The 26,934-nt window shown below is 42.2% G+C and overlaps 1 protein-coding gene across 2 annotated transcripts in view; it reads left to right on the top strand.

Annotated features, from left to right (window-relative positions):
• FRMD6 (FERM domain containing 6) overlaps positions 1–24,074 on the top strand; it is a 35,947-nt gene extending 11,873 nt beyond the window's left edge. For both annotated transcript variants that reach the window (XM_008701512.2, XM_008701514.2), the window contains exons 6-13: positions 3,170–3,325; positions 5,128–5,193; positions 6,055–6,123; positions 8,994–9,168; positions 13,445–13,780; positions 15,119–15,250; positions 19,096–19,187; positions 21,092–24,074. In XM_008701512.2, the coding sequence (XP_008699734.1) occupies positions 3,170–3,325; positions 5,128–5,193; positions 6,055–6,123; positions 8,994–9,168; positions 13,445–13,780; positions 15,119–15,250; positions 19,096–19,187; positions 21,092–21,376 (1,311 nt within the window). In that variant the 3' untranslated portion in view covers positions 21,377–24,074. The remainder of the gene's footprint in view (positions 1–3,169; positions 3,326–5,127; positions 5,194–6,054; positions 6,124–8,993; positions 9,169–13,444; positions 13,781–15,118; positions 15,251–19,095; positions 19,188–21,091) is intronic.
• The last annotated feature ends 2,860 nt before the right edge of the window (positions 24,075–26,934 follow it).

A 26,934-nucleotide genomic window follows, 5' to 3' on the forward strand; every position in this document is an offset into this window, starting at 1 on the left:
TTTCAAATTTTAAAGTGTTTTCTCTAGCACATTTCTAGTTCATTATGCTGCTACTCATGTTGCTGCAAGAAATGGGAACCCAGATGTTTGTGGCCAGTAAAATCTTTCATGATGCCCAAATGTCAACTTAACGCTCAGAGCACTGTACGCGTGCTCTCGATATATTTGATCTGCTCCTGATAGTTAATGGGGAAGAGGATTGCTCTCCGTCCTAAATATGGTGCGGCTTGGAAGTTGCCGGCCTTCTTTTGGCATTTGCTTGTCTTTACTTTCTTATTTCTTATTCGAGCATCATTTTCTTCCCTTTGGAGGGAGAAAGACATTACTCTTTAAAAGGTAAGGTCATTTACAACTTTTCTTGTATTGAGAAAACAAATATAAGTAAACTCCTTGCTCTGACCGCTATCTCCTCCACTCCCAAGAGAGGAACCATGCTGTTACTTCAGCAAAAAAATTTAGGTTATTCCAGCATGAACTGTCTCATCTGTCCTTTCTCCACACAACCTTGCCCCTGTATGTGCCTACCCTTCCTCCAGGTCTCCGCTGTCACTTGCCTCTCTCCCACCCACATCGCCACACCACGAGCCTCTACTCACACGAACTTCTTCAGTCAGAACAGACACGGCACGTTTGTGTTGCCCCACCTCATCCTCAGGGAAGAAAGGAAAAAGGGAAAGAAGACCTACCACTCTCACCTTCCCTTCTCAGGAAAGCCGCTTCAAAAAATAACGTATATTTGATTTTTTACCTTTGGTTTTTTAGCTTTGATTTATTTCCCAAGCAAACTCCCGAGCATGCTTCCATCTGCCTTCTTTTCTGACCACTCCACTCGTGGCGCTGTCCCTGAGGTCACCAGTGACCTTGAGATTGCCAGATCCAGTGGACACTTTCCCCTTCTTTTCTCGGCTGCATCGGACACGTAAGCACTCTCATCTTGGGAGATCTCATGCAAACGAGTGCTTTTTAATAACCACTTCCGTGCTGGCGACGCCCAAACCTGTTTCTCCCCCCTGTGACCGTTAGATAGCTGGTCACCCATAGGCACCTCAAACTCAGAATGCACCAAATCAAAGTCATCTTCCCCCCTCGTTCTATGTATTCCTTCCTCTGTGTTCCTAGTCTCTGATAGTGGCCCTGCCATCCACCCAGTCACTTGAGAGTCGTACAGAACTCTCCCCATCACCGTTCTTTCTCCCTGCCCTAGCCAGGCAACTGGAACATCCGGTAACATAAAACACTTGATCACCCATCACCCGGCTTAAGAAATAAAATTCTCTTGACTTTTTGCTGTGGTTGACTTCCTAAATGTTTATCGTGTGCCCGACCCATTGTTCCATCTCCCAGGTTCCAGCTCTTGACAGTGCTCAGCAGCACTCCTGTGGGGCTTGTCTTTGCTTCAGTCTTTACAGCTTGCAGATGAGTTGATTTTGCTTCTGATAAACCTTCAGGGGCTCCCCTGTCACCTGCAGAGTGAAAGCCAGGCTGTCAAGCATGACCGAGGAACTTTCCGGGACCTGATCTCTCTCTGCCAGTATTTCCATCTTCCTCTCTGGTGGTCCTGCGCCTTGAATTTGATGCTCTGACAACATCCAGCAATTCCTGTATCTCCACACGTCCTGTGGTGTTTCATGCTCTTCCTTCCACAGTTCCTTCAGCCAGTGAAACCCCTCTCCGTGTTTGACCTGGCTAACTTTTGTTCATCCTCCAAGACTCTGCTCAGCTGTCGTTTCTTCTGGGCAGACTGCCTAGCCCCCTCCTCTGGGGTCTGTAAGACCCTCGACATAGTGTTTTACAACTCTTTTTCGAATGATCTGTTTATCTTTTGCCTCCAGTAAACTGTTTTTGAGTATATTCTAAAGGACAGGCACAAATGTCACTTTTCTGTTTCTTCAGCATTTCACATTGAGGTGCCCCATATAAGTTTTTGTGGACGGACTGACAGTGCTTCAGTTGTTAAAGAGAAACCACAAAAGGTGTCAAACTTTTACACATTAGTGTCTGTGGAACCCAAATTAGCCCATATTACATTCCCTAATTGTTGTCAGGTACTCACTGAATCTTGGTCCTTTAAATCCGAGCTCCCCGTCAGGGTGCCATAGCCTCCAAAGTGCTGAGATCCGAGTTTCTTCAATCCCAAAGATTGAAGGCACCTACTTCAGTGCCCTTACAAATACTATTTTCTGGGTGTTCTTTGACCTGAGAAAGTTTGATAAATGCTCACTTAGGTGATCTCCATGTAAAAGTCTAGAAGTAAAAATCTGTAACTTTGAGTTCTCAGTGAAACTTCTTAAGTGGCCAGTAATTGATAGTGTTTAATTCAATAGGAAGAAACACAATGTCAGTATCTATAAAAACATTTTCAAACTAAAAATTCTTTAATTTATTTATTCTGACGATTTTAAGCACTACTCTTTTTGCTCTCCTTGCATAATTCTTTCCATATTTTATAATTCTAATGAAACCAGCTAAGACTTTGAACTAATCAGCACCTTTCTCTTAGCCTGCAGCTGCTGGCTACTATGTATTTGGGGCATTGAAAGGCTCAGGCTACTGTCCCATGAAAACCTGAGCCACGGTGAATTGCAATGAATGCTTGAATGAAATTGGTTTCTCACAAGTATTCAAATAGAGTGTTCATATCAGCCTTTTATGCAAAAACCAAAGCTGTTTCAGAGAATTCCTCCCCGTCTCTTGCCTTCTTTGGATTAACATTTAGAACCTCCCACTCTGTGGCTGTAGTTTTAGAAGAGTTAAGTAGGATCCGGACCCTGAAGATGTGTTGACAGTCAGTGTATTTCATGGAACCAGTCATTTTGCAAGTATAAACACTGATGTGTACAACATTTTGCAAGTTTGCATGGTTTTCTTTTTTTTTTCCTCTTGGTGAGTTTAAAGCCCGGAGAACATATTTTTCTCATTTCTTGTGATTTTTCTTCTCAGATATGCAGTACTACAGCTAAATTGACTTTGTGTCTTCTAGTATTAGCTGATTCAGCCTAGTAACATAACAGATGGTGAAAACAGAATAAAAGGAGGAAATTTCCTACTGGAAGTTAGCCAGTTTGCACGGCCTATTTTAGGTTCTTGTCCTTTTATCATTTTGGGGATGAGGGTAGAACTTCCATCCCCCCAACAAATGTTGCATTGCATACCCATTGTATTCCAACAGGTTGTTTCCAAGAGAGGGAAGGACTACATCCTGAAGCACATTCCAAACATGCACAAAGATCAGTTTGCACTGACAGCTTCCGAGGCTCATCTGAAATACATCAAAGAGGCCGTCCGGCTGGACGATGTTGCCGTGCATTACTACAGATTGTACAAGGTACAAAACTGTAGCGTGTCTGCAGCTTCTGAGAAAGAAATACCTTTCTTGATTAGAAGAAGTTTTTATTAAGATTTGTCATTTCATTTTTTAACAGGCTTTTTATTTTTAATTTCTTTTTTAGATTTATTTATTTGAGAGAGCAAGTGCACGGGTGCACAGGCAGGGGTGGGGAGGCAGAGGGAGAGGGGGAGAGAGAATCCCAAGCAAGACTCCACCTAGGCGGGGCTGGATCTCAGGACCCTGAGATCTCAACCTGAGCTGAAACCAAGAGTTGGGCACTTAAGCGACTGCGCCACCTAGGTGCCCCATTAAAGGGCTTTAAAAAAAAAAAAGTTTCATGTGAACTGTTACCGTAGGTCAGTCTTGGAGTTAATGATGCTTCTCCTCAGGCCTCGGAGCATGATGGAGTCTTTCTTTAATGGTTCTGATATTGAGATAACAAGTGGCTTCATATCGTGAATCTGGCTTTTCAGTGATTATGAAATAGTTACTTTTCTTTTTTCCAAATCTGCATGTCTGCTTTGGAAATAAAGTAGACAGGGGACAGGAAACATTCTGGGAAAAGAAACTTGTCCCTTTCTCAGTAACGCACAGCTTGTGCCTGCCCAGCCAGCATTTTTATAAGCAGCCTTATTTCAGGAAGCAATCAGAATAGCCTTGAAGAGGAAATTGACCTAAACTCAGTGATAGATTGGTTTCTCCTGTTAAATCTATACTGTATGTACCTTTCTTGATGTAAAAACATATTAGTTGGAAAAAACAGCCCAAATAGTGAAAATAGGCCATGTCTTGTCTTTACTATGCCAGATGAGGATTGCATTTTCTAAAGATAGTTCTTCCCATGTTCGTGGGAGAACTGGCACTAAACATACTCACTTATTTTTATTGAGGAAGCTCATAATGGAAATATTTTAGTTACTTAGTAATTTTATGTATCTTCTGTTTTGAACTTCATACATTATATCCCGTTATTACAGATAAGCACTTAGAAGACATGGCCCAATTTCCGAGTACATTTAAAATTCAGAGAACATTTCAGGAATTTTTTCCCATATGTTCATTATACTTTATTTTTTATAGTTTATGGTTTAGCTGGTAGAATGGATATCATATTATATGCAACTGATGAATCACTGAACTCTACCTCCAAAACTAATATTACAATATATGTTAATTAATTGAATTTAAATAAAGTTAAAAAAAAGAATATATCGTATTGGCAAGTGATAATTGAATTTCTTAGAAATTAAGTATTTTCTTTCCAAACAAACTGAATATAAAGCCTTTAAATAAAGCCTTTTATCCTCATGAGATAACAGCCTAAAATATTTAGGCTTGCCTCTGATTTTGGCTTTAGAGCTGGAGAGTTAACACAGTTTGAAACCTATAAAATCTAGTGCATCTCAGAATATAGCTATGACATTATATTCAACATTCTAACATCTGAGAAAAGGTAGAAAGCTAAAAAAAAAAAAAAAACATAGGCAACAAGAATAGTCTTGTTTATCAGAGTTTTCAATAATGTAAATATTTAGAATATTGTCAGATATGGGTATATGTAATATAGTGAAAATACTAATGATTTGAAATCTCAATGGTTTAAAAAGTAGAATATACCATTATTGATTTAATATGTACTCATGATTTTCTTAAAGCTTGTAGTAAAGTACAATAAGCAAAGTTATTTTAAGTCAGAAACTTTCTAATCCTGGGATTTCTCCTCCTGTTTTTCCTCTTTGGTGCTTAATTGTCCATTATACAAGGAAAGCATACTTTTTCATATGGCTTTATTTCTATAGGATAAAAGGGAAATTGAAGCTTCTCTAACCCTTGGATTGACCATGCGGGGAATACAGATTTTTCAGGTTAGTAAATGAGAAAAAGCATCACATGGTATCTACTATGTCTACATTGACAGTGCTCCTGCCTGGTCCTTTTATAGGTTCACTGGTTCATTTCTGGCCATTGATCGGTCATTACTTCCTATTTGTCTAGTACAGATATGGATGATGTAGGATAGATGAAGTGGTACAGTCCAAACCTCGACAATAATAGGTCCTCCACAACAGAAAATAATAAGCCAAAGATTGGCTCAGTTTCATCACTAATAGATCATTAATATCCAGACATTCTTCTCTGTGGTTGTTGATTTTAAATATTCTCTTTTATCATCTGGAGCATTATAACTGTGTAAAGAAAAAAATGACATGTTAATACAGTGCCAGACCAGACATTTTAATTTCCATTACACTTTTCTGATAACGCCTGTCCCTTGAATAAGTAATAACTGTCATGTTTTTGCAAGTGGGATAGTATTATAGTACAGCCATCAACAGGGGAGAAAGAATGCCTCTTTCTGTTGAGACCAAGGAGAATATAACGATCTCTTATCTTTGATTTAGGCAAATATCCACTTATGAAATTCTAAGTGCCTTATCTCATCTCTTGAATGCCCGAGTCTTGGACTTTTTATTTAAATTTAGGGAAAGGCTCAAAGGGAAAAGATTGCCTTGAAAGGCCAGTTAATGCAGTCACTCAGGAACCCAAAGCTACAGTCTTATATCACTAATCTTTTAATTACTGTCTGAACATCTCCAAAAGGAGTTGAGGACTCCTTTCAGATTCTAAATACTGTACTTTAGTTTTCCAGGAGAGAAGTTAGAGCCATTGTGGAGTGTCTGGCATTTTCCTCCGTAACTCTGTATGCATTATAATTTTTTCCACAGAATTTAGATGAAGAGAAACAATTACTTTATGATTTCCCCTGGACAAATGTTGGAAAGTTGGTGTTTGTGGTAAGTTTAAAATAACTGACTAAAGAAAAATTGCACAGTTTGTTTTTGTGGATTTTTGTTGTTCCCTCTTTTGTTTTGTTTTTAAGAATAATATTGTCCCAGGCACAAAAGTTGGTATTTTTAAAAAGTTGAAAAAGAAGACAACTAGCTTTCTTATATTCTTATTGTATGTGCTTTAGTCCTTGCCACTCATCCGTAGTGAATGTAAAATTAAAGAATCTTCTAGCAAAAGAAATTACTAATTTTAATTTGTGGGTCCGGTCCCACTACACTATCCTAAGTTACTCTAGTTACAGAAGAAATATAGTGGAGGGGCGCCTGGGTGGCACAGCAGTTGAGCCTCTGCCTTCGGCTCAGGGCGTGATCCCGGCGTTGTGGGATCGAGCCCCACATCAGGCTCTTCTGCTATGAGCCTGCTTCTTCCTCTCCCACTCCCCCTGCTTGTGTTCCCTCTCTCGCTGGCTGTCTCTATCCTGTCGAATAAATAAATAAAATCTTTAAAAAAAAAAAAAAAGAAATATAGTGGAGGAATGTACAAGATGTGTTTATCAAACAGAATTCTTTTTAAAAGCAAAGGGGTCAGAAAACAGAAAGCCATAATCACAGGATAAATTACTCATAGCATTGCGGTTGGCCAGTGCTTTTTGGAAATTACTTCTTTTGAGCAGAGAATAAAGAGTGATATAACAAGATGTTTCTGTTAATATCTAACTCTTTGAAACTCATCATTATAAAGAAAGGTCTACAGTTCTTAACAGGAAAAATGCTGTTATTTTTAGAATATTGAGAATAGTATCCTTTTTTGTTGTTGTAAGAGCAAATTCGTGATTTTTCCCAGCTGTTTCTCTGTCTTGCCAGCTATATCTGGTTTTTGGTAGGGTTCAAAGAATTACAGTTAATAATATGTATATCTAGTGGTCATTAAAATCCATACTTTCTCTTTGTTCAGAAATTGTTGGAAAAAATGCACAAAGAAAGGAGGAAAATAAAAATTTGTACACATGTGCTTCTCTCCCCTAAGGAAGATGGCCTATATAAATAAAGGGCCGTATTGCCAAATAGTTTGGGCACTGACTCCACACTGCCCTGTGAAGTCAAAAGACCTGTTCCTGACTTTACATTATTTTAATTAGTTGGGCACAGTTCAATCTGATTCCACTTTACTCAGACATCAAATGGGGCCTGACCTGCCTCCTCCTCACTTGCTCTCTCTCTTCCAGGCCCTTTGTGAAAGGATCTGAGTGATATGAAAATGAGCGAATTATTATGCTAGTTGTCCCTGTCATGTCCCAAATTGAGTAGTAATAAAATGCGTTCATGAAATTGGGTGTTTTGAGGGTCCTGGACTCAGTGGTTCCTGAATTTAGTTGTGCATCAACCTCATCTGAGTAGCTTGTTTAAGATAAAGATTTCTGGGCCTTGTCCTCCTCCCCTAAGAGATTTTTGATTCAGTGGGTGTGGGTTGGGGACCAGGCATCTATTTTGATGAATTTCCCAGGTGATTCTTCTCACAGCCAGCCCAGTCCTACCCAAGTTGTAGGACCTTGAGCAAGTTACTTAACCTGTGTGCCTTGGTTTCTTTGTTCCCAACTGGTGATAATTGGTCCTCCCCCATAGGCTTATTGTGAGGATTAAATGAGTTAATACCTGCCTAGTGCTCATTAAGTGGCATTTATTACCATCCTAGCATTGGGATCCTCTGGCGGTTCCTTTAAAATGAAAAGTGGAGGGGTGAAAACTCCATCCCCAACTGAGATACACAAAGCCATATTGTTTTGTGTCGACTTTAAGTGTGTAGTTAGAAGACGCCTCCCTCTTTGCTTTACTTCTCCCCTCTGGCTGAGAATTGTTATGTCTGGAATATTCCTTTTGCAGTCCTGCTGCCATATTCATTAATAGGAGAGGTGAAGGAATTTATAATATCCCATAACTATAAGAATCTTTGCCAAACTCTCACCCTCAACTTATGTTAATGAACTTTATGTTAATGATCCCAGGCTTAAAGAATGAGATTTCTTATATCTCGACTGACAGAGATAATTACACTACTTTTATCTCTTCCTTTCTCTTTCTCTCTTTCCTGTCTCATCCCTCCAATTGTCCCTCTAGCTTCCATCTCCCTCATTTTCCCCCCCAAGACGCTGTATGCCCAACATGGGGTTTGAACCCATAATCCTGAGATCAAGAGTTACATGCTCTACTGACTGAGTCAGCCAGGTGCCCCCCAGACTCCCTCTTTGATCCAGCTAAAGAAGTTTCTCCATTTTTTTTCTTAACCCTAAATAGGAATTTGTAGTGTTTGCTATCATAACTCCTTATTTCCTCCCTGGAGTTTATCACAAACTATAGTTATTTTATGTGTTTATGTACCGTCTCTCCCACCAGAGTATATCTCTATGAAGGTGGGGACCTTGTCTGTCCTGTTCACTGTCATTTTCTCAGTGACTCGCACAGTGTTTGGTACATAGTGTTTAACAAATATTTGAATGCATTATGCTTCTAGAATTTGTCATCTTGTTTGCTAAATTAGGGTGTTGGAATTCTATTTGAAGATGCTTTCATGATGGGCCCTTCTCTTTTCCATTGTATAAATGGCCCGACTAGCCAGAGAAACCGAGGATACTCCTCGACCATCATACCCAGTCAGTGTTTACCAGAAAACCCTGGCTAGACACTTCCTGAATTTTTAGTAAACTTTGTCCTATGACATTTTTGAATGGAAAAACTATTTGTCTCTTAGTGAATTTTGAATGGAGCTTTCTACGTTTATTTCTGAGTCTGTAGTTTTCCTCACTAAAAAGACAATGAAGAGGACCTTGGCAAATTAGAGACTTCTCTTCCCAAATCTGATTCATGCTTTTGCTCCACAGGGTAAGAAATTTGAGATTTTGCCAGATGGCTTGCCCTCCGCCAGGAAGCTCATCTACTACACGGGGTGCCCCATGCGCTCCCGACACCTCCTGCAACTCCTGAGCAACAGCCACCGTCTCTACATGAATCTGCAGCCTGTGTTGCGTCACATCCGGAAGCTGGAGGAAAATGAAGGTAAGGCGGAGTCTTGGGTGGGGCAGCAAATGGTGCCTTTGCCACCTGTGGCCCCTTACTCTTTGGAGCCCTGGAGAATAGGATCTGAGGGTTGAGCCTCCAGATTCCGAGCAGCATTCCTGTTTCCATCTCATCACTGTCCTGGAAGACCAGGGATGGCCTTGAGGCCCAGCAGCCGTAGCACCTGTCCAGAAAACCTGAGGTTATCCCCGTCATTCAGCTGTCCCTGAGTACGGTCTGTCAAGTTTCCCCACACTTGCCTTGAGGATCCTTACAGAAAGCCACCGCATGAAGGTGCAGGCCATTTATCTGCAACTCAGAGCACCTTGGAATCGAATTTTTTCCAGCGCAGTTATTCCTTAGATTAGAGTGACAATAAAGGCGGGTGACAGAAATGTCTCTAGTCTCTCTTATAGACTGCCAGGAGGCCCCCACATCTAGGTGAGCNNNAGGAATGACAAAGGAGAAAGAAGTTTTCACTTGAGGATTTTATCAGAAGTCCTGTGGGAGCTTTGCTGAGACACAGAATAGAGCAATCCATTTGGGGCCCCTGAAAAGGGGGATGAGTCATTGTAAGGAAGAGGAAGGCAGCAGTCGTCAGCTCTACATTAACCTGATGGTTAGCCCTTTATCTTGAGCTGTGGCACCGCAGAGGGACTCCATTTAGCACACTCCAGCTTCTCATCCCCCAAAAGTGCTACTTTGCATATTTCCCTACTTCAATGTCTTCGGTTTGTTTTGCAAATTCACATTGTAGTAATTCTTACAAATCAATTAGATTAGATTTAGGATATCTGCATGAACATTTGGATGCAGATTCATATCTTGGGTCATGTCTGAAACAAATTTTGACCTCTGGGACCCCACCTTTCCCACAGAAACCAGGCAAATACCTGTCCTCTTAGCAAAAAACCTTACTGAAGTTTGCACATCTGATCAGTTTCTCTCAATAGCTATCTCTCACTAAATGAGATGCAGTTTGGAGATGCCATTGCATTTTAAGCAGCCGTTAGAACATGAATCATTCCCCACTGTGTGCCAGCAAGCTGCTTCTGTCTTTGGAGAGAGTTGACATAACTGCCAGGTGTACTGGCTTCCTCTGCTGACACACTGCCAGTTCCTCCCCACGACGACTCGTCGGCATAACAGATCCATCTCTGCAAGGCTGGCGTGAATATCGGGAATGAAGATGGGACGGAAGCACCAAGGAAACTTGTAAGAGTAGGTGGCCTCGGTGTAGAGCCCGTCATTTGCCAAATTAGCCACATTCCCAAATGATCAGCTTATAGAGCCATGAGAAGTTTATTCCAGGAGCTTTGCATTTTAGTAAATTCTTGTTTAGATGACCTTAAGGGGAGCCCTTTAGAGCCTGAGAGAATTCATGAACTTCCTTTATAGGTTCTAAGGTAAAATTATGAAGAATTTTCAGTTCTTAGAGGGCAGCGTTTTGTCTCTTACCATACATAGTACCAAGTGCATTTGGTGGCTTACATGAGGAGGGCAATGAAGGAATGATACCAGGGTGTAAATTGGATTTTTTATTTGGATAAGTGTAGATAGATTTGAGGGGACATCTCTCTTTTTCTTCTAAAGAAAACATGCTTAGTTTCTTCTACTTAGAGATTCTTCTAGATCTAAAGAAAGCCTGAACTGTGTTTCTCTGGGCCAGCCTTGGCCTGACTCCATCTATCTCATCCATACTTAAGAGCTTCATCATTTTTACAAGAAAGTTCTTTTCTCAGCGTTGGTTTAGCGTAATAAATGAACAAACAAAAAATCCAACACAAAAAGAGACTGTATTTTCCTTTCTGGAAAGGAAAGTCACCTTGTCTGAAACACTCTTTTAGCATTTTATGGTAGAAAATGATCACAAAAATTCTTCCATAGCGTTAAAAGAGAAGTGAAAAAAATGCTTTTGTCACGAAAAAGGTTTTTCAACCCAACTTTATTCAAGAGTTGGACTTATTGGAGCGCCTGGGTGGCACAGCGGTTAAACGTCTGCCTTCGGCTCAGGGCGTGATCCTAGCGTTCTGGGATCGAGCCCCACATCAGGCTCCTCCGCTATGAGCCCGCTTCTTCCTCTCCCACTCCCCCTGCTTGTGTTCCCTCTCTAGCTGGCTGTCTCTATCTCTGTCGAATAAATAAATAAAATCTTTAAAAAAAAAAAAAAGAGTTGGACTTATTCTTAGGTCTTATGTCAAGAGGTCACACTGACTGCATTCTGTTCCAAAACCATGTGTAAAAAGCTTTGTGGTCTCTGGGCTTTTACAACAGAGGGAATACAAAGAACATCAACATATTGATTACTAAGGAAGTGAGAGGTTGCGTTTTGTAGGTCGTAGAATAAATTTCAGAATTACGTAAACATTTCCTTCAGTTTATAACTGAGTGGTGTGACACTTCTTAAATGTTTGCACTGGCTCTCAGTGATTCGGCCCTAAGCAGGGAACACTGGCCAGCCACATAGAACACCAAGGCTGCTCTGACACGTTGACAGGAAGTAGATTTATGCTAGGCTCCTATGAGGCAGAGAACAGGTTGGCAAGTGCTTATCTTCTGGTATACTCATGAATATAGAGTAACTGTAAGTGACTCTGCACATGCTGGCTAGTGTTGGAAGCAAAAGGGCTGTTTGTAAAAAGGTAGAAAAGCTTTTAAGTAATTAGGTCCATAATTCCCAATTGTCTTAGAACTCCAGAACCCTAAAGAATTGTTTAGAAAACCATTCTCTCTTTGCTTTCCACCTTCCAAGTGCCCCATGGCTATTATTTTGAAACTGCAGTGACTAGAAATTGTATGAGAATTTTGCAAACGCCTTTAGCTCTCCATCTTCATCTCAACCGCTGTCGCCTTCTGGAAAGAGGAATCTTTAGAACCCAGTCTAGCTCTAAAAGATGGATGGTAGATGGTGCACATGAGCTTGGCTCAGATGTGTGTGCTGGGCTCTGGTATCCAGCCCCTGCTTTCTGTGTGGCTACGCTTACTCACTGTTGTGGTGCAGACTATTCCTTAGCATTGATATGAATGGCTGGAGCACAAAAATGCACACATAGCCTTCTGCAAGCATTTTTTGCACTTTGCTTCCTGGAAAGTGCATCTTCTCTTTCTGCTGATGCTCCTTCCCTCTCTGGGGAGCCCGTGGTGATTACACTTCAGAGTTGGATTTGGACATCAGGAATGCAAGTGTTTTCACTTACCCAAGGAATAAGACAATTACAAATCCATCCATAGGCCCCTGAGAACCCAATTAGTCTACAAGTTAGCAATTTCTGAAATCATATCAATTTAACATTTCCCAAGTGCATTCTCTATCTTTAACATTGTTCTAATGTGTTATTTCTCATTGGTATTAAAAATACAAAGAATCTAAACTACTCTGTTTTAAAATTCTGACCTGTAACACAAAGGTATTACTGTACACCTGCAACTCCGTTGTGATTTGGTGCTTTAATGTAACGGTTAGTTAAGCATTTGATAAAAGGGACTTTCTAATATGTCTTTGTGTTAAAGAATGGCGCTGACCTATGAAAGAACAGTTTAATCAGTCAGAGGCCACGCAGGTATAAATCATCAAACCAGTAGTGATTATTATGTTTTCTAAATAGATAACAAAGCCTCACTAGTTCACTCCAAATGGAGAAAAGGAGTCTTCATTAATGAAAAACTAAATTTTAGAAGTCTTTGGAAGAAACTTGCAGAAGAATAGTTTTATTTTAAATTATATTCAGCAGTCAGAACTAAACTAATAATGGGCCAAATTGAATAAATAAAATCAATGGCAATTAGTATAATTATATTTCTTAAACAGTTTTCTATAGCAGTGCTTCTGAAATTATTATAAAATTTCTAATCCATTGTGGACTGCTACTTCTGCATAATACAAAATCACAATAGTGGCTGTCATGGTGATGTCCCATCTCTCTAAAAATGTCTGGGTATTGATTTCCACTTACTGAACCCATGTCACTGTGGACCAATAGCAGTTTGCAGGCAAGAGATGGTCTGGCGACTCTACGCAGAAGAGCACTTTTCTACAGTTTTGAAGCTTTAAAATTCTTGGAGTAGTTTAAGTACTCCCTCAAGTCTGTTGTCCTGGTTTTTATTCATTTGCCGTCTTCTTAAGTTGAGCTCCTGTCACAATCCTCACCACTCTCCAACCCCTAGATTCTGGGTGTGGAAGTGCCCTGCTCCTTAGCCTGCTGACTCACTTAAGGTAGCCGGCCGTTCCTTCTGTCTCGGTTGACTGTAATGTCGTGCTGTGCTCCTCACCACGTAGAGAAGAAGCAGTACCGGGAGTCCTACATCAGTGACAGCCTGGACCTCGACGTGGACCAGCTGGAAAAGCGTTCCCGGGCCAGCGGGAGCAGCACGGGCAGCGTGAAGCACAAACGCCTGTCCCGTCACTCCACCGCCAGCCACAGCAGTTCCCACACCTCGGGCATCGAGGCGGACACCAAGCCCCGGGACACGGGGCCGGAGGATGGCTACTCCGGCAGCGCCATCCACCGCAAGCTGAAAACCTGCAGCTCCATGACCAGCCACGGCAGCTCCCACACCTCGGGCGTGGAGAGCAGCGGCAAGGACCGGCTGGAAGAGGACTCGCAGGATGACGGTAACCCGCTCCCGGGCCTTTCCCAGCTCCTAGCGCTGCCCCGCGGGCTCTGGCCTCCTCCTTTGTCTTGCCTAGTTCTCAAGTACAAGTTCTGGAGAATTGATGTGTGGAGCGCAACTAGGAAGTGCTAGTAGAGAAGAAGGGTCTTGCAGCTCCCCCTGTGATTCGGTGGAGCTGCTTGTGTGGTAAAGAAAGCATTCCTCTCGTGGTGATCTTTGCGGCCACGGGCTTGAATGCTAGTGGATTCTGAGTCCTAGCGGTCGCTGTGACGTAGAGTAGAGGTCAGTCAGCCTTGCAGTGCTCATGTCTGCATTTCCAAGTCCCAGATTAAATAGGCATTGGTTAGGACAGCAGACTAAATGCAATGATAGTGACAGAAAGGTCTTCAACTTTTTGCAGGAAAAAAAAAAGATTTGAGCCCAGGCTATTGGTTATTTAGTATTTCTTAAATTCCTCCTATGCAGCTGGAACTCTGGAAATATAATAGAAAGTTAACACCTGACTGCTTAACTCTGTGTTAAGGAGATAAAACCAGACCTCCAGCCTGTATCAGCCAAACTTAGCCTATGTGTGCATCTTTTTTATTATTAATTTTCTGCCTCAAGTGCTATAGCATTCAGGTTTGGGGAAAAGATACTGACTTCATTGAGGAAAACTGCAGCACATTTGCTTGGTTTGGTTACTTAGAATTCATGTGGGTCTCAAATGAAGTCCCTTAAATGCCCTGCAAGTAGCCAGCTATGGGAAATGGGGACCTTCGCGAACTACTCATTGTGCTCTGGCCTTAGGCAAACAGCCCATCAGCCTCAGTTTACCCTTTATCATCTCAGCATGGTGGTGTAGCTCTTTCCTTCTTTCTTTTTTCTTTTAAGATTTTACTTATTACTTATTTTGGAGCGAGTGTGCAAGCATGAGCATGTGCAAAGGGTGGAGCAGAGGGAGAGGAACAAGCAGACTCTGTGCTGAGCACAGACCCTGATGCGGGGCTTGATCTCACAACCCTGACATCATGACCTGAGCAGAAATCAAGAGTCAGACAGTTAACTGACTGAGCCACCCAAGCACCCTGTTCTCTTTCTTTCTTTCTCAAAGAGTAAAGAATAATTGACAATCAAAACGTGGCATGAGAAGACATGTAGATAACACAGCAATCCTGTGAAAGAAGAGAACGAATACATCTAGTTGAGAATTGTCCCTGGAGTCTCCTATTGTAGATTCTCATTAGCGGATCTATTTTAAAATATGGATAATCACATAGCCTCCCTCAAAGAACGGCTATGAATTCTGGTGTCCGTTTCCCTTCACATCCCCAAATGTCTTTTCCTTCTTCTGTGTCAGAAATAGAGATGCTGGTCGATGACCCCAGGGACCTGGAGCATATGAATGAAGAGTCTCTGGACGTCAGCCCAGACATGTGCATCTATATCACCGAGGACATGCTCATGTCGCGGAAGCTGAATGGACACTCTGGTGAGCTCTTATGGGAAGTTCTTCTCCTTAAGTAGGGGACTGTCCCAGGCTGAGAAGCAGGTGCCTCAGGAAATAGAAGGGTTGAGGTGGGGCTCTAGATCAGACAGGAATGGAATCAGAGCCTTTCCAAGTCAGCACCGCGGGCTGCAGGCTTGACTGTCTTCTGAGGAAGAAAGGGAAAGGAAGGGGAAGAGCACCTAGGATTGGGAATTAGCTTCTTCTACCCCATGCGCTGGACAAAGTGGTAAAGTAGTTTTCTCTGTGCTGTTGTTGTTTTGCTGTTGTAACCAATAATCAGAGAATCCTGTAATACATCTAGAAGGGGCCTCAAGACCTTTTTGCAGATGAGAAATCCTGTAGATTAGGGGGACAAATGCTATGTGGCTAGAAACAGAGGTCAAGTCTCTGGGTTTGTTTTGTATTGTTTTTCCTGCTATATCATACTGGGTGTGGGAGTCTGCAGGAAAAAGTGTCAAAAAAGTTTGACATAAAAAGACACTTACTAAATTCCATATTCAGTTAACTCTATTAGAAAACATGCATTCACTGTAACCCTAGTAGAGGGTTACATAATATCTCTCTACCAAGTGAAAGATGTTACCCCAGAAGGAACTGCACTCTGGGTTTTGTTTTTAAGCCTCAGTCCCTCCTCACGGCTCTTGTCACATTTCAGGAATTGGTCTCCGTTCTGTACAAAAACACCTGTTAGCAGTCGGCAGTGTGGACATGGCGCAGGCGCCTCCTGCTCCGCCGTGTCGGGTGGAAGACCTCGTTTACGACTGGGGGGACCTGCAGGGGCTTTGTCAAGACCCACAGTCTCTGATAGTGAGCCTCACCCCTGCAGCCAGTGCTGGGAGTCAGGGATGAACAAGGCCAGCACACACAGTCCCCTCCTGCTGGCATTTAATCTGTAAGCACACCAGGCTCCTTTATTGCGGAATCTCACTTGCTGACCTAGCAGAACCGTGGCCTCTGGATGCTCCACCCAGAGCTGACCTGCCAGTGGTTGCAGAGAATCCCTGTGCCGAACCAACACAGGTTCATGCTCCGGCCACGCGTAGTGTTCTCGTACCGAGCTTGGCCCCTTTTGGTTTTTGTCCATTTGCTTTATTACATACATTTTTCCTTATAAATACATTTTAATATATATTAAATATAAACTTACAATTATATGCACATTGTAGATGCACAGATATCATGCTCTCGTGTGTGTGTGTGTGTGTGTGTGCATTTTTGTAGAAAGAAAACTGTCTAAACAATACACACCAAAGTACCTGTGGGAGAAGGAGATGTGAGGGAGGCAGACTTTTGCTTTTTATTTATATATTTCTACATTTAATTTTTATGATAAGATAGAAATAAAATGTAAATAAGGTAGCTGTTTAAAAAGGTTTATGTATAAAAAATCCTTCCTGAAATGTTATTTATAATAGCAAAGAAAAGGAAAAAGAACCTCGGTAGTTAACAATGAGAAGTTGTATTCTATCCATATAGTGGAATATTGCACGGCCATTAAGTAATAAGATTTTCAAAGAATATTTAATAGTATGAGAAAGATAGGCAAGAAAAATGGCACAAATTGTATAAATAGTAGGATCTCAAATTATAAAAACGTATATACGTATATGAAAAAATACGTAAAATATTAATAGCCTTTTCTCTGGATGATGGGCTTACAGATGACCTTATTTTCTTTCTTGCATCTTCCTACTTTTCCAAATTCTCTATAATTTGAGCATTTACACATTGTTTTTAAAATATGGAGCTGAGATTGAGTCATGATAAAAGTTTGGTAGATGTCAGTTTAGTATTCTGAGCAGCAGACTTGATGCTGATTTATCAAATGCAGAGTCTGTTTCTCTCATCTATGGAACATAAGAACTAGGAAGATCGGTAGGGGAAGAAAGGGATAAAGAAAGGGGGGGTAATCAGAAGGGGGAATGAAACATGAGAGACTATGGACTCTGAGAAACAAACTGAGGGCCTCAGAGGGGAGGGGGGTGGGGGAATCGGATAGACCAGAGATGGGTAGTAAGGAGGGCACGTATTGCATTGTGCACTAGTTGTGCATACGCAACTAATGAATCATCGAACTTTACATCAAAAGCCAGGGATGTACTGTATGGTGACTAACATAATATAATAAAAAAAATATGATTATAGGGGCGCCTGGGTGGCACAGCGGTTAAGCGTCTGCCTTCGGCTCGGGGTGTGATCCCGGCGTTCTGGGATTGAGCCCCACATCAGGCTCCTCTGCTATGAGCCTGCTTCTTCCTCTCCCACTCCCCCTGCTTGTGTTCCCTCTCTCGCTGGCTGTCTCTGTCTCTGTCAAATAAATAAATAAAATCTTTAAAAAAATATATGATTAAAAAAAAATGCAGAGTCTGGGTTTGGGAGCAGATTAGTTACAGGCATAGTATCCAAGAGCACATTGACCAGGAAATCCAGAAGGACCCATCTCAGGTCCTAGTATACTCGTCTACATCTTTCTGTGAGGATTTGTTAAAAGCTTAAAGCTTTTTAAAATATAAGGATATTCTAGAGAAAGACCCCCTACTAAAGCAGTCTGTACAACCCCCACAACTTAAGTATCCACCTGAGAATTTCTTACTGTCTGCATGTAGACCAAGAATGTCTTCCTTTCATGTTTCAATTGAACTTATTATCAAACACTAATATATGCAAGTTCTGTAGTAGTCACTGAATCATTATCAGTCGTTTCTAAAGAGTTAAGGGATAGAACACAGAAGGCCATTTCTGAGGTTATTAGCAGTAGCTAAATAAAAATCACATTATTCAAGGTTCTTTTTTTATGAGGGGAGAACGTACTTTACCTAAGAAGCCATTTGGCCCTGCGGATCTAGGGTTTAACGGACTTGCTTCATCTGTCCGCAAGAAAAATGTCAGTGATCATCTTCACTCCCATCTCCAGTTCTTGTTAGCAGTTTTATTTCCTGAAATGTTTTTTCTGGTGCTTCACTCACATGTCCCAGCCACACAGGGAGGTTTCAGTCCCGGATTTCTGTTTCCAAAATATTAGCAGATTGCCCCTGAGCACTGGGACGATTAGGGGCCTTGTTGCTCTCGGAGATCCAGAACCGAATGTTCAGGGCACCTGCCCACTTGTGGCCTCTGCCCAGCAGAATCTGCTGCAGGAGGCGAGTGCCACAGGGCCCCTGTCAGCCCGAGGAGCTCCTCTGAGCTGAGTGTGTCCCGCAGACAGGCCCAGTACCTTGCCCTTTCCATGCATTTGCTCTTCAATCATCGTTAAACTCTGTGGGATAAATGCTGCTTTCAGCCCCACTTTATAGAAAGAGACTTAGACACAGGGAGGCCAGGTCACTGGCCAGGAGACACAGCTAATTACTCGTCTGGGCCCAGTTCCATCCCAGATCCGTGTGACTCCAGAGGTCAGAACCCCCCCCCCAAAGCACCATACATCCAAGGGGAAGCCGGCGTAGAAGGACCTGTCGTGATTCACGGGCGTTACGTTCAGACTTGGTGCTCTGTGGAACATGGGAACTTTAGGCGATAAACTGCTTTACACCTACAGTCTTTCTTTTTGTTACTAACTTCATAAATAGCTTAATTAGAAGTTGTTTAGAAAATTCAGGCTCTAAACTCCGTCTTGTCATCTCACGCCCCATTTACCCCTCTCCTCCCTACTTACTGTAAGACAAGAGACAGAACATGTTCCGTCCTGGTTGTCCACCACGGAAGGGTAACAGATTTTTCAGTAACAGTTAGTATTTGACCTTCAGTCTCGGTGGTTATTTATGTCAGTTGTGTGGCAAGAGGTGTGACTAATAGGACGTCTTCATTGTTTTTCCTGTGTTTTACTTTAGGGTTGATCGTGAAAGAAATCGGGTCTTCCACCTCCAGCTCCTCAGAAACAGTGGTCAAGCTTCGCGGCCAGAGCACTGACTCTCTTCCGCAGGTACAGAAGGAATTGGAACATTTAGACTGGGTACTGAGGTTACAGAAAACCTTAAATACGAACTTACAGTTATATTTATATAAATGAGCAAAAATTAAAAACCCTAAGGAAATTATTCTTACTAGGGACATTCTAGTTTTGTTCTGAATTTATGTCCATTCTATTTGCTAGTTCCATTCGTCTTTAAGTTGATTTTTATTTGGATAAATTATGTACTTTGTTTCACACTTTTTGTAGCTGGGAAGCCTCTAGACCTCAGACTTCAGGTTAACTGTGTGTGTGGGTGTGTGTATTTATTGACCTCGACAACCGGGAGAATAATTTTCTCATCAGATGTGTCACGGCAGAAACGTTTCCACACTGATTTTTCCATTCAGATTGAATTTTCTAAGTATGCTGAGTGAGGCTGTTTGATAACCCGTCGCTGGCTGGACTATTAAAATATCAAAAGATAAAACACTCTGAAACTCATGGGGCGGCAGCTGGATTTATCCCGCAGCTGACCCTCACCTCTGCTTCCTGAGCATTCTCTTGCTCTCTCCTTTTATGCCTTTCTCTCTCTCTCTCTCTCTCTCTCTCGGACCATCCCTGTCTTTTTTGGTTTTTTGTCGTCTATGTGTACTTCTCTCCTCCCTTTTCTCGGTCTTTCATTTCAGTAGCCTTCATGTGCACCTGATGTTTTATTAAATATTTTTTTGAATGCTCCAGTGAGTCCTTTCTAAAGCAGTATGTGTGGCATAATGATTACAAGCTCCAGGGCCACACCGTGCAGGTTCTGCCACCCGGTGTTAGCTCTGACTATACGGAAATGTCCATGGGGCACAGCTCAGGGTCAGGTTCCACACCTGCAGGATGGGAAGCACGGTTGTGTGCCTGCCGCGTGGCTTTGCGGTGAGGACCTAACGCATTCTGTGAGGGGGCTCCCAGGGGCACCGGGAAGCCTGCGTGAGTACAGGCGATCGGCATCTTCAGGGAGTGCTCACATGTGGTCCTTCCTAATAAAATGTTTTTGGACTTAGACCCTGTTTTCTCCTCCCGGTACTTTGCCTTTAACAAAAAGTGATCACTTACTCTAACAAGGTTGGCTTTTGTCATATTCAGCAGCAAAAGTTGAGAGGGATGATACCTTGTTTCCTTAAATCACCCATTAAGTATCTTTCATTCATGTAATTATATGAATCATTTTTTGACCTGTTTATATTTTCAGCCAGTAGCACTTCCTGGGACGACGAGTTCTAGAAGTCCGCTGCTGCTGTGTGAAGTATCTGGCAGAACACCACTTGCAGCGCTAGGGAGCTGCCTCTTGCCTCCCAGCCTTTTCTGTACTTTGTATTATTTTTCTATCCAAGAATTCTAGCTTTTTAAAAAAAGAGCTTTCAAATTGTGTTTCTTTAATAATTGGTTCATTTTCCCACTTCTTATTAAAATAATAAAAAACCTCAGCATGAGCATGTTACCTGCTAAGTTGTCATATTCTAGTGGGAAAAAAAAAAAATAGACCCTGTCTTTACCTATCCGGCCCTATTTTAAGCCAATTTCTTGACTTCTGAGATGCTAGAGACAGTTGGTTTCTTGTTATATTTACTTCCTTTGCCTTAGATTCTTCATCTGTAGAACGGGGAGAATAATGACATGGGCCTCGTAGGGCTGATGGGAAGATTGAACAGTCAGGGCCTTGCACATAAGGGCTCAGTGAGTGTTAGCTGCTGTTACTGGTGGTGGTGGTGACATTTTCCCCACAGGGCCTCAGGCCCCAGAAACCTCAGACGGGAAATCACTTTCCAACATACAAGGATTCCATAACCTTCTGTGGTTTTGCAGCCTCTCTCTTTCCAAGGGCAAATATTGCTAACCTTTCACTTTAGTCTATGCTAAAGTTGTTTTAACCTTCCCTTACTTTGCAGACTATATGTCGGAAACCAAAGACCTCCACCGATCGACATAGCTTGAGCCTTGATGACATCAGACTTTACCAGAAAGACTTCTTGCGCATTGCGGGTCTATGTCAAGACACTGCTCAGAGTTACACTTTTGGGTGTGGCCACGAACTGGATGAGGAAGGCCTCTACTGCAACAGCTGTTTGGCTCAGCAGTGTGTCAACATCCAAGATGCTTTTCCAGTCAAAAGAACCAGCAAGTACTTTTCTCTGGATCTCACTCATGATGAAGTTCCGGAGTTCGTTGTGTAAAGTACGTCTGCGTGCAGCTAGCTCTACGGGTGACCTGCTGTTCGCTGGAGGCTGGAAAGCCATGGGGTTCTCTCTTTAATTATTGTGCCATATTTTCTTCACCCCAGAACATAGCTCTTTCTTGATGATAACTTGTGATGGAAATAAAAGCCTTGGGACAGTTGCACTTTAAGTATTACACAGAGATAAAAGAACTACAGAGAATGTACAGCAAGACAAGTGCCCGGAAGTTCATGATCCTTGGGAAGGAAATGTGCTTTACTGGTTACCAAGCCTTCAGGATATTGAATCGTGGTGCGTTTGTTCCTCGTTTTTGTTTTTTCATTTGATTACATGACATCACTTTTTTATCATGTGAAAGATGTTAGGTTTATTTGTTTGCCTGTAAATTTTTTTTTTTTTGTCACTCCCTCACGCACTTAGTTTGAGGGAGAAAAGAGGCATCTCTCCTTTTAATGGAGAGACTGTTGCCTAGTCCATAGTCATTGCCGCCTCACCGGGGCTGTCCCAAAGTGAACACTAATGAAGTGGTCAAAATCCGGTAGTTCTAGCAAGCCAAAGATATGGACGTAACAGAAGCACAGCCCAGGTCAAGAAGACGTGAGTGAAGCAATAACCAGAAGGCTCTGTGTGCTATGATGCCTTGTGACCCCCTCATGCCTGGCCAGTGCCGTGTCCTATTCCTGCTCTCCCTGAAAGCTCTAGGACCCCGCGGAGTTTCTCATCTGAGTAACTGATCAGTGGTAGTCATGTCATTGTGCATTTTGTGGTGTTTACAAAGCCAGTTTCTGTTAAAACTATGGAAATGTCTTAAAAAATGTTTGTGCTTGGTGTTTTGTTTTGTTTTGTTTTAATCAAGAACCAATTATGGTAATACTAGTTTCTGCTTAACCAAAATACCCTAATTGTACGTATATGTTATACATATATAAATACCTGAGATTACGTCTGTTTATACGTGTTTAAAGCTTACTAACTCTTCTTCTTGGCTTCCATGACTGTTTTTGTGTATGTGGTCTTTCTTGTCGAATATGGAGGATGTGTGGCTAAATGAATGATACCTACAGACAATCAGTTAATATATGTAGAGTTTAGAACGACTGTTTTCTCATGGGTCTTTTGCCATGATTCTCAACCCTGGTTGCACAATAGAATTATTTGGGGAGCTTATTTAAAAACAGTAACAATGTCTGGGTCCCACTTCAGGCCAATAAACTCAGTCTGTTGCAGTAAGGTCCAGGTTGACTTGCCTTTTCCTTTAAAGCTCTCCAAATGGAGCTAATACGCAACAGGGTTTAAAACCACGGCTCCAGAGGGTGTCTTTCTGTTAATTTCAAAGTTAAAGTGTACAGAAAATGTTAGCATTTGAGAGAGGGCCATTTTTAAGACAGTTACTGCCACTGCTGTTAGGATATAGAATGAAACCATGTCAGGAGCGTGAATCTCTTAGCCTTTAGATGTACGGTAACAATGTCGTTCGCACTTCAGGAGGGAACTTGAGCACAATGTCTTTCTATGAGATGTTTGTAATGATTTCATATTTTACATTTGTTTACCATATTTTGATATACCATTTTTTCTATCTGCCAGGTTTTCTTAAAAAAAAAAACTATATATTATTTTCTAAAGAAACAGTCATATTTTTATACAAAATTAAGTTTTCAAGTAACAAAGAAATAGATTTCGGGTATAGCGGAACATGCGGTGTTCCCCGTGGGTGGGAGTCGGTATGATAAACGCATGGAGGACACGGACCAGCGCTGCCTGTGCCACCCTTGCACGCCCGCACGTGCGTGTGCACCCGCAGGGCAGTGTGTGCCCTCCAAGGCCGGTCAGATGAGTTTCACCCGACGCTGGGAAGGGAACAAAAGTTCTGTAGAGTTCTGTAGTCATGAAATTATTTTGCTTTTATCAAAAGTTCTAAAAGAACCAAAGTTTCAGATATCAGAATGTACAAAAGGATCTCGGTCTTCTGTGCGAAAGGGTAGAAGGATCATCTCATGACTGCTTCACTTACAAGTAAGTCGTGAAACGATCCAGCCTTTTGTATAGATGCTTCAGAGACAAATCCTGGGAGGTTTAACTGTAAAGAGCCCAGGTCATAATGTGGTGCATTTCCTTAGCTCTTAGCGTTTCTTGCAAACATCAAGACAAAAGCGTATTTAAGTATGTAGTGCTCTATTTTCTCTATATTTCAACCACAATCAGGTCTTCAGGGTTTTGCCAGCTTTGTTGGTGGTTTTGCACACCCTCTTTCTAATTGGATTTATGAATAATCTTGTGGGTTTTCAAAAATGAAACATGCTAAGGAACATTTTTGCTTTTTGATCCACTGTTAGCAGCAGAATTATATATATGTATATGAAAATCCATTTTGGTTATCTACATTTTGTATTTGGAAATTGTTTTAAACAATAAAAAAGGAAAAGAAACGTATGGAGCTGTAATTTACTCTGCATTTGCCAATATCGTCGCTAGTCGGTGTACCTGTTTGGTATATATGGCCTCTCTACATCTACATTTGTATTTGCAACAATGAGCTTTATATCTACATAAACTGTAAATAATCCTTTCTGTGAAAGGATCGTCATATCAGGATGATACCAAAAGTGTGTAAAAGAAAACTACATTATTTTGTAATGATTTCTTATAGGCATTTCATGGTAAGATCAGTCAATAAAGTTACTTTTTATTTGTCTTTAAAGTGCCTTTTTTTTTTTTTACTAGAGTTCTCAGTGAAGCAAGAGGCATTAGGAAGTGAGTGGTTTCTCTGTGTTCTTCTTTCCTATAACAGAGCACCTGGAGGTTCATCCTCAAGGTCCAGTGTGGTAGAGCTCCGAGCCAGACGGCCCCCATGGGGGTGATGCTCGTGAGGACTGAGGCTGGGCCCCGCCATGTGCCCTGCCTGTCCCACGTGCGTTAGGAGTTCACGGATTAACTCCTTTAATCCTCATACGCACCTAAGGTGGGTGCTAGTCTTATTCTCAAGTTAGAGATGAAGGAACCAAGGCTCCAAGAGGCCATGGCGGCCAACCACTATGCACGCCCAAGCTGAGGGGCTGAAGGCACTCAGTAAAGTAGAATATTTTTCATTTTTTAAATTAAAATAACCACCTTAGTTTTACCTACAAAATAATCCTCTTTGGAGTGTTAAGTTTTCAGTTTTAGGAAGTGATTACATTTAAAAGCCTGAATCCCCAGGCTGAATGTGAGGGCAACGTGGCGTCAAGGACGGAGCCTGGACCTTCACTTCAGGTCCGGAGACAGGAGTCTGAAGAGCCTAGCTGGGCTTGTGCAAGGATGGCCATTATCTTCCCATTAATCCAGTTTTCTTGCCTACAGTGGGATTAATAATTGAAGGGCCATTTGGGGGATTCAGTAAGGTAATAGTTAAAATATGCCCCTGAGGACGAAGGTGGGAGAGAGGAGGGTTTTCAAATCTTCTAACCAACATTTAACTTGTATAGAACTGTGACCCTTTGGAAGCATACAACCCAGAAGAAAAGCTTTCTAGTGAGGAGTTACTTGTCAATTTTGTAGCATACCTGGTAAGTTGTGAGTAAAATTTCTGGTCACCTGCTATGTCTCTGACACGACACACGTCACATCACGTCTCATCTTCTCAACGCTTCAGGGAGTCCGCTCATTTTACAGCCGAAGAAACAGACTCCCCAAGATCCTACAGCTCGTAAGTCTGGAGCAGCATTTGAAACCCAAATCCACCTCCAAAAGCTTTGCTTTTTCTACTATATATACCGCGTTACCCACCGCACGTAGAGAAAGCTCAGAATCTAGCACAGAAGACAGACTGACGATTTTGGTGCCGTGAGAAATGAAATTTATTTGCACACTGTTTTTTTGAACACCCCTGTGCCAGACCCGTGGGAGGATTACTGGGCATTGCTCTGGCGCGAAATCAGTGAAGGCCTGGGCAGCGGGAGGTGGGAGGAGCAAAGCTCCGCCTCGGAGGACGAGCCTTGAAGGGGGGCTTCTGGCAGATTGGGGTGAGGTGCAAACTGCTCGAAGAGGAGAAGCCGGAGACAACAGTGCTCGTCCAGGGACCTTCGAGCTTGAGGAACGACTCTCCAGCTAGTGGGAGGCCCTGGGTGCCCAGAGGTGGATGCGGGGTTTTTCTCTGGACAGGGAGCCCCTGAAGGGGTCTATAAAGAGAAGGAGACATATTTGAGAGACATTATTTGAGAGGAATAATGGGATCCATGCTCCTAGAAGGTAGGGAGAGGGGAGCAGGACTGGAGAGATGATGAGCTGAACCAGGATGTGGCCGCAGGGAGAAAAATTTAAAAATTATGTAGCTATGCCTCTCTCCCCTCTCTCTCATGCTCTCTTCCCTCTCCCCTCTTCTCCCTGTCCCCCTCTCTCTGTCTCCCTCACAGCCACGCACGTCACCTTCTAAGCTAAATACTAGAGAAACAGGCAAGTTTTCCATACTTGGCAACATCCTTGGGAAGACCAAAAGTTTGCTACTGCTCCATAATGAGCTAAAATCTACTCTGCATGAAGGCTTTGAATGTTCAAAATTGGCTCAATGGCCACAAACACTCGAATGTGGAGGCAGTGGTTCTCAAGCTGGCTGCACAGAAGAATGACCTGCAGAGTTTAAAACAGCAATGCCTGGGGCCCGGACTTATTTATTCAGTCTGGGCAGGCACAGTACTATGAAAAGTTCGGCCAGTGATGCCAACGTGCGTCGGGGTAGACCCGTTGTTCTACAGGTGAGCCCAAGCCGTGTAGACCAACCAGGCGACCTGCTCCTGAGCCGGTGTGATCCACACTTGGGCTGAGTTGCATCTCCCAAGTGTCCCAGTTTACTGCATTTTGGGAGAATGACATTGTTTTCTTTTTGCCAATACAGAGGTCAGAGCGTGGACCAATGTTCAAGTCCCGTGAACTCACCATTTCAGGAAGTCTGAATACTCCCACGTTTTAGAGAGCTGGGTGGTACGTACATAGAATTGTTTCGCCAAGTATGAGAGTAGAGGTGATGTGAGTTCAGTAAAATACTCGAACATCTCCCTGTCACTTTTATTTGCTTCATCATTTTTCTGATGCTTTATATAAGTTGATTGTTACAGAGAATAATGAATAAAAGTAAGCTAACTTCCCCCTAGCCCTTTGATTCTGAAGATAATTATTTGAGTTAATGGAGGAGCCTGACCTCTGAAAAGTCCTGCTCAGATGCCATGAGACATTGTGGGTGATGGAGTTATATACTCTCAAGAGATTAATCGAAGGTCTATAAACAGGGCACGGCTATAATTAACCAACTCATTTCTTAGGATGGGTGTTTACCCATCTGGTGTCAACTGTAGTCAGTTAAGATCTCCTCATTTTATTACTGTCATGGCAAGAGATGGATTTCATAAAAACAGTTCCCAACTTAGAAAGGAATTATGTTCCAAGTTTGCTTCTAAATTGGTTGCTTGGTGTTTACAACATAACATCCCCAACTTCCATAACTAGCCCACAAATGCCTGTTTATCCCAGAGATATTATTGGAGATGATTTTTTTCTGTGCATTAGTAACCATCAACAAAGAG

This window comes from Ursus maritimus, unplaced genomic scaffold, assembly GCF_017311325.1.
Source record: "Ursus maritimus isolate PB19 unplaced genomic scaffold, ASM1731132v1 scaffold_25, whole genome shotgun sequence".
Classification (NCBI taxonomy): domain Eukaryota; kingdom Metazoa; phylum Chordata; class Mammalia; order Carnivora; family Ursidae; genus Ursus; species Ursus maritimus.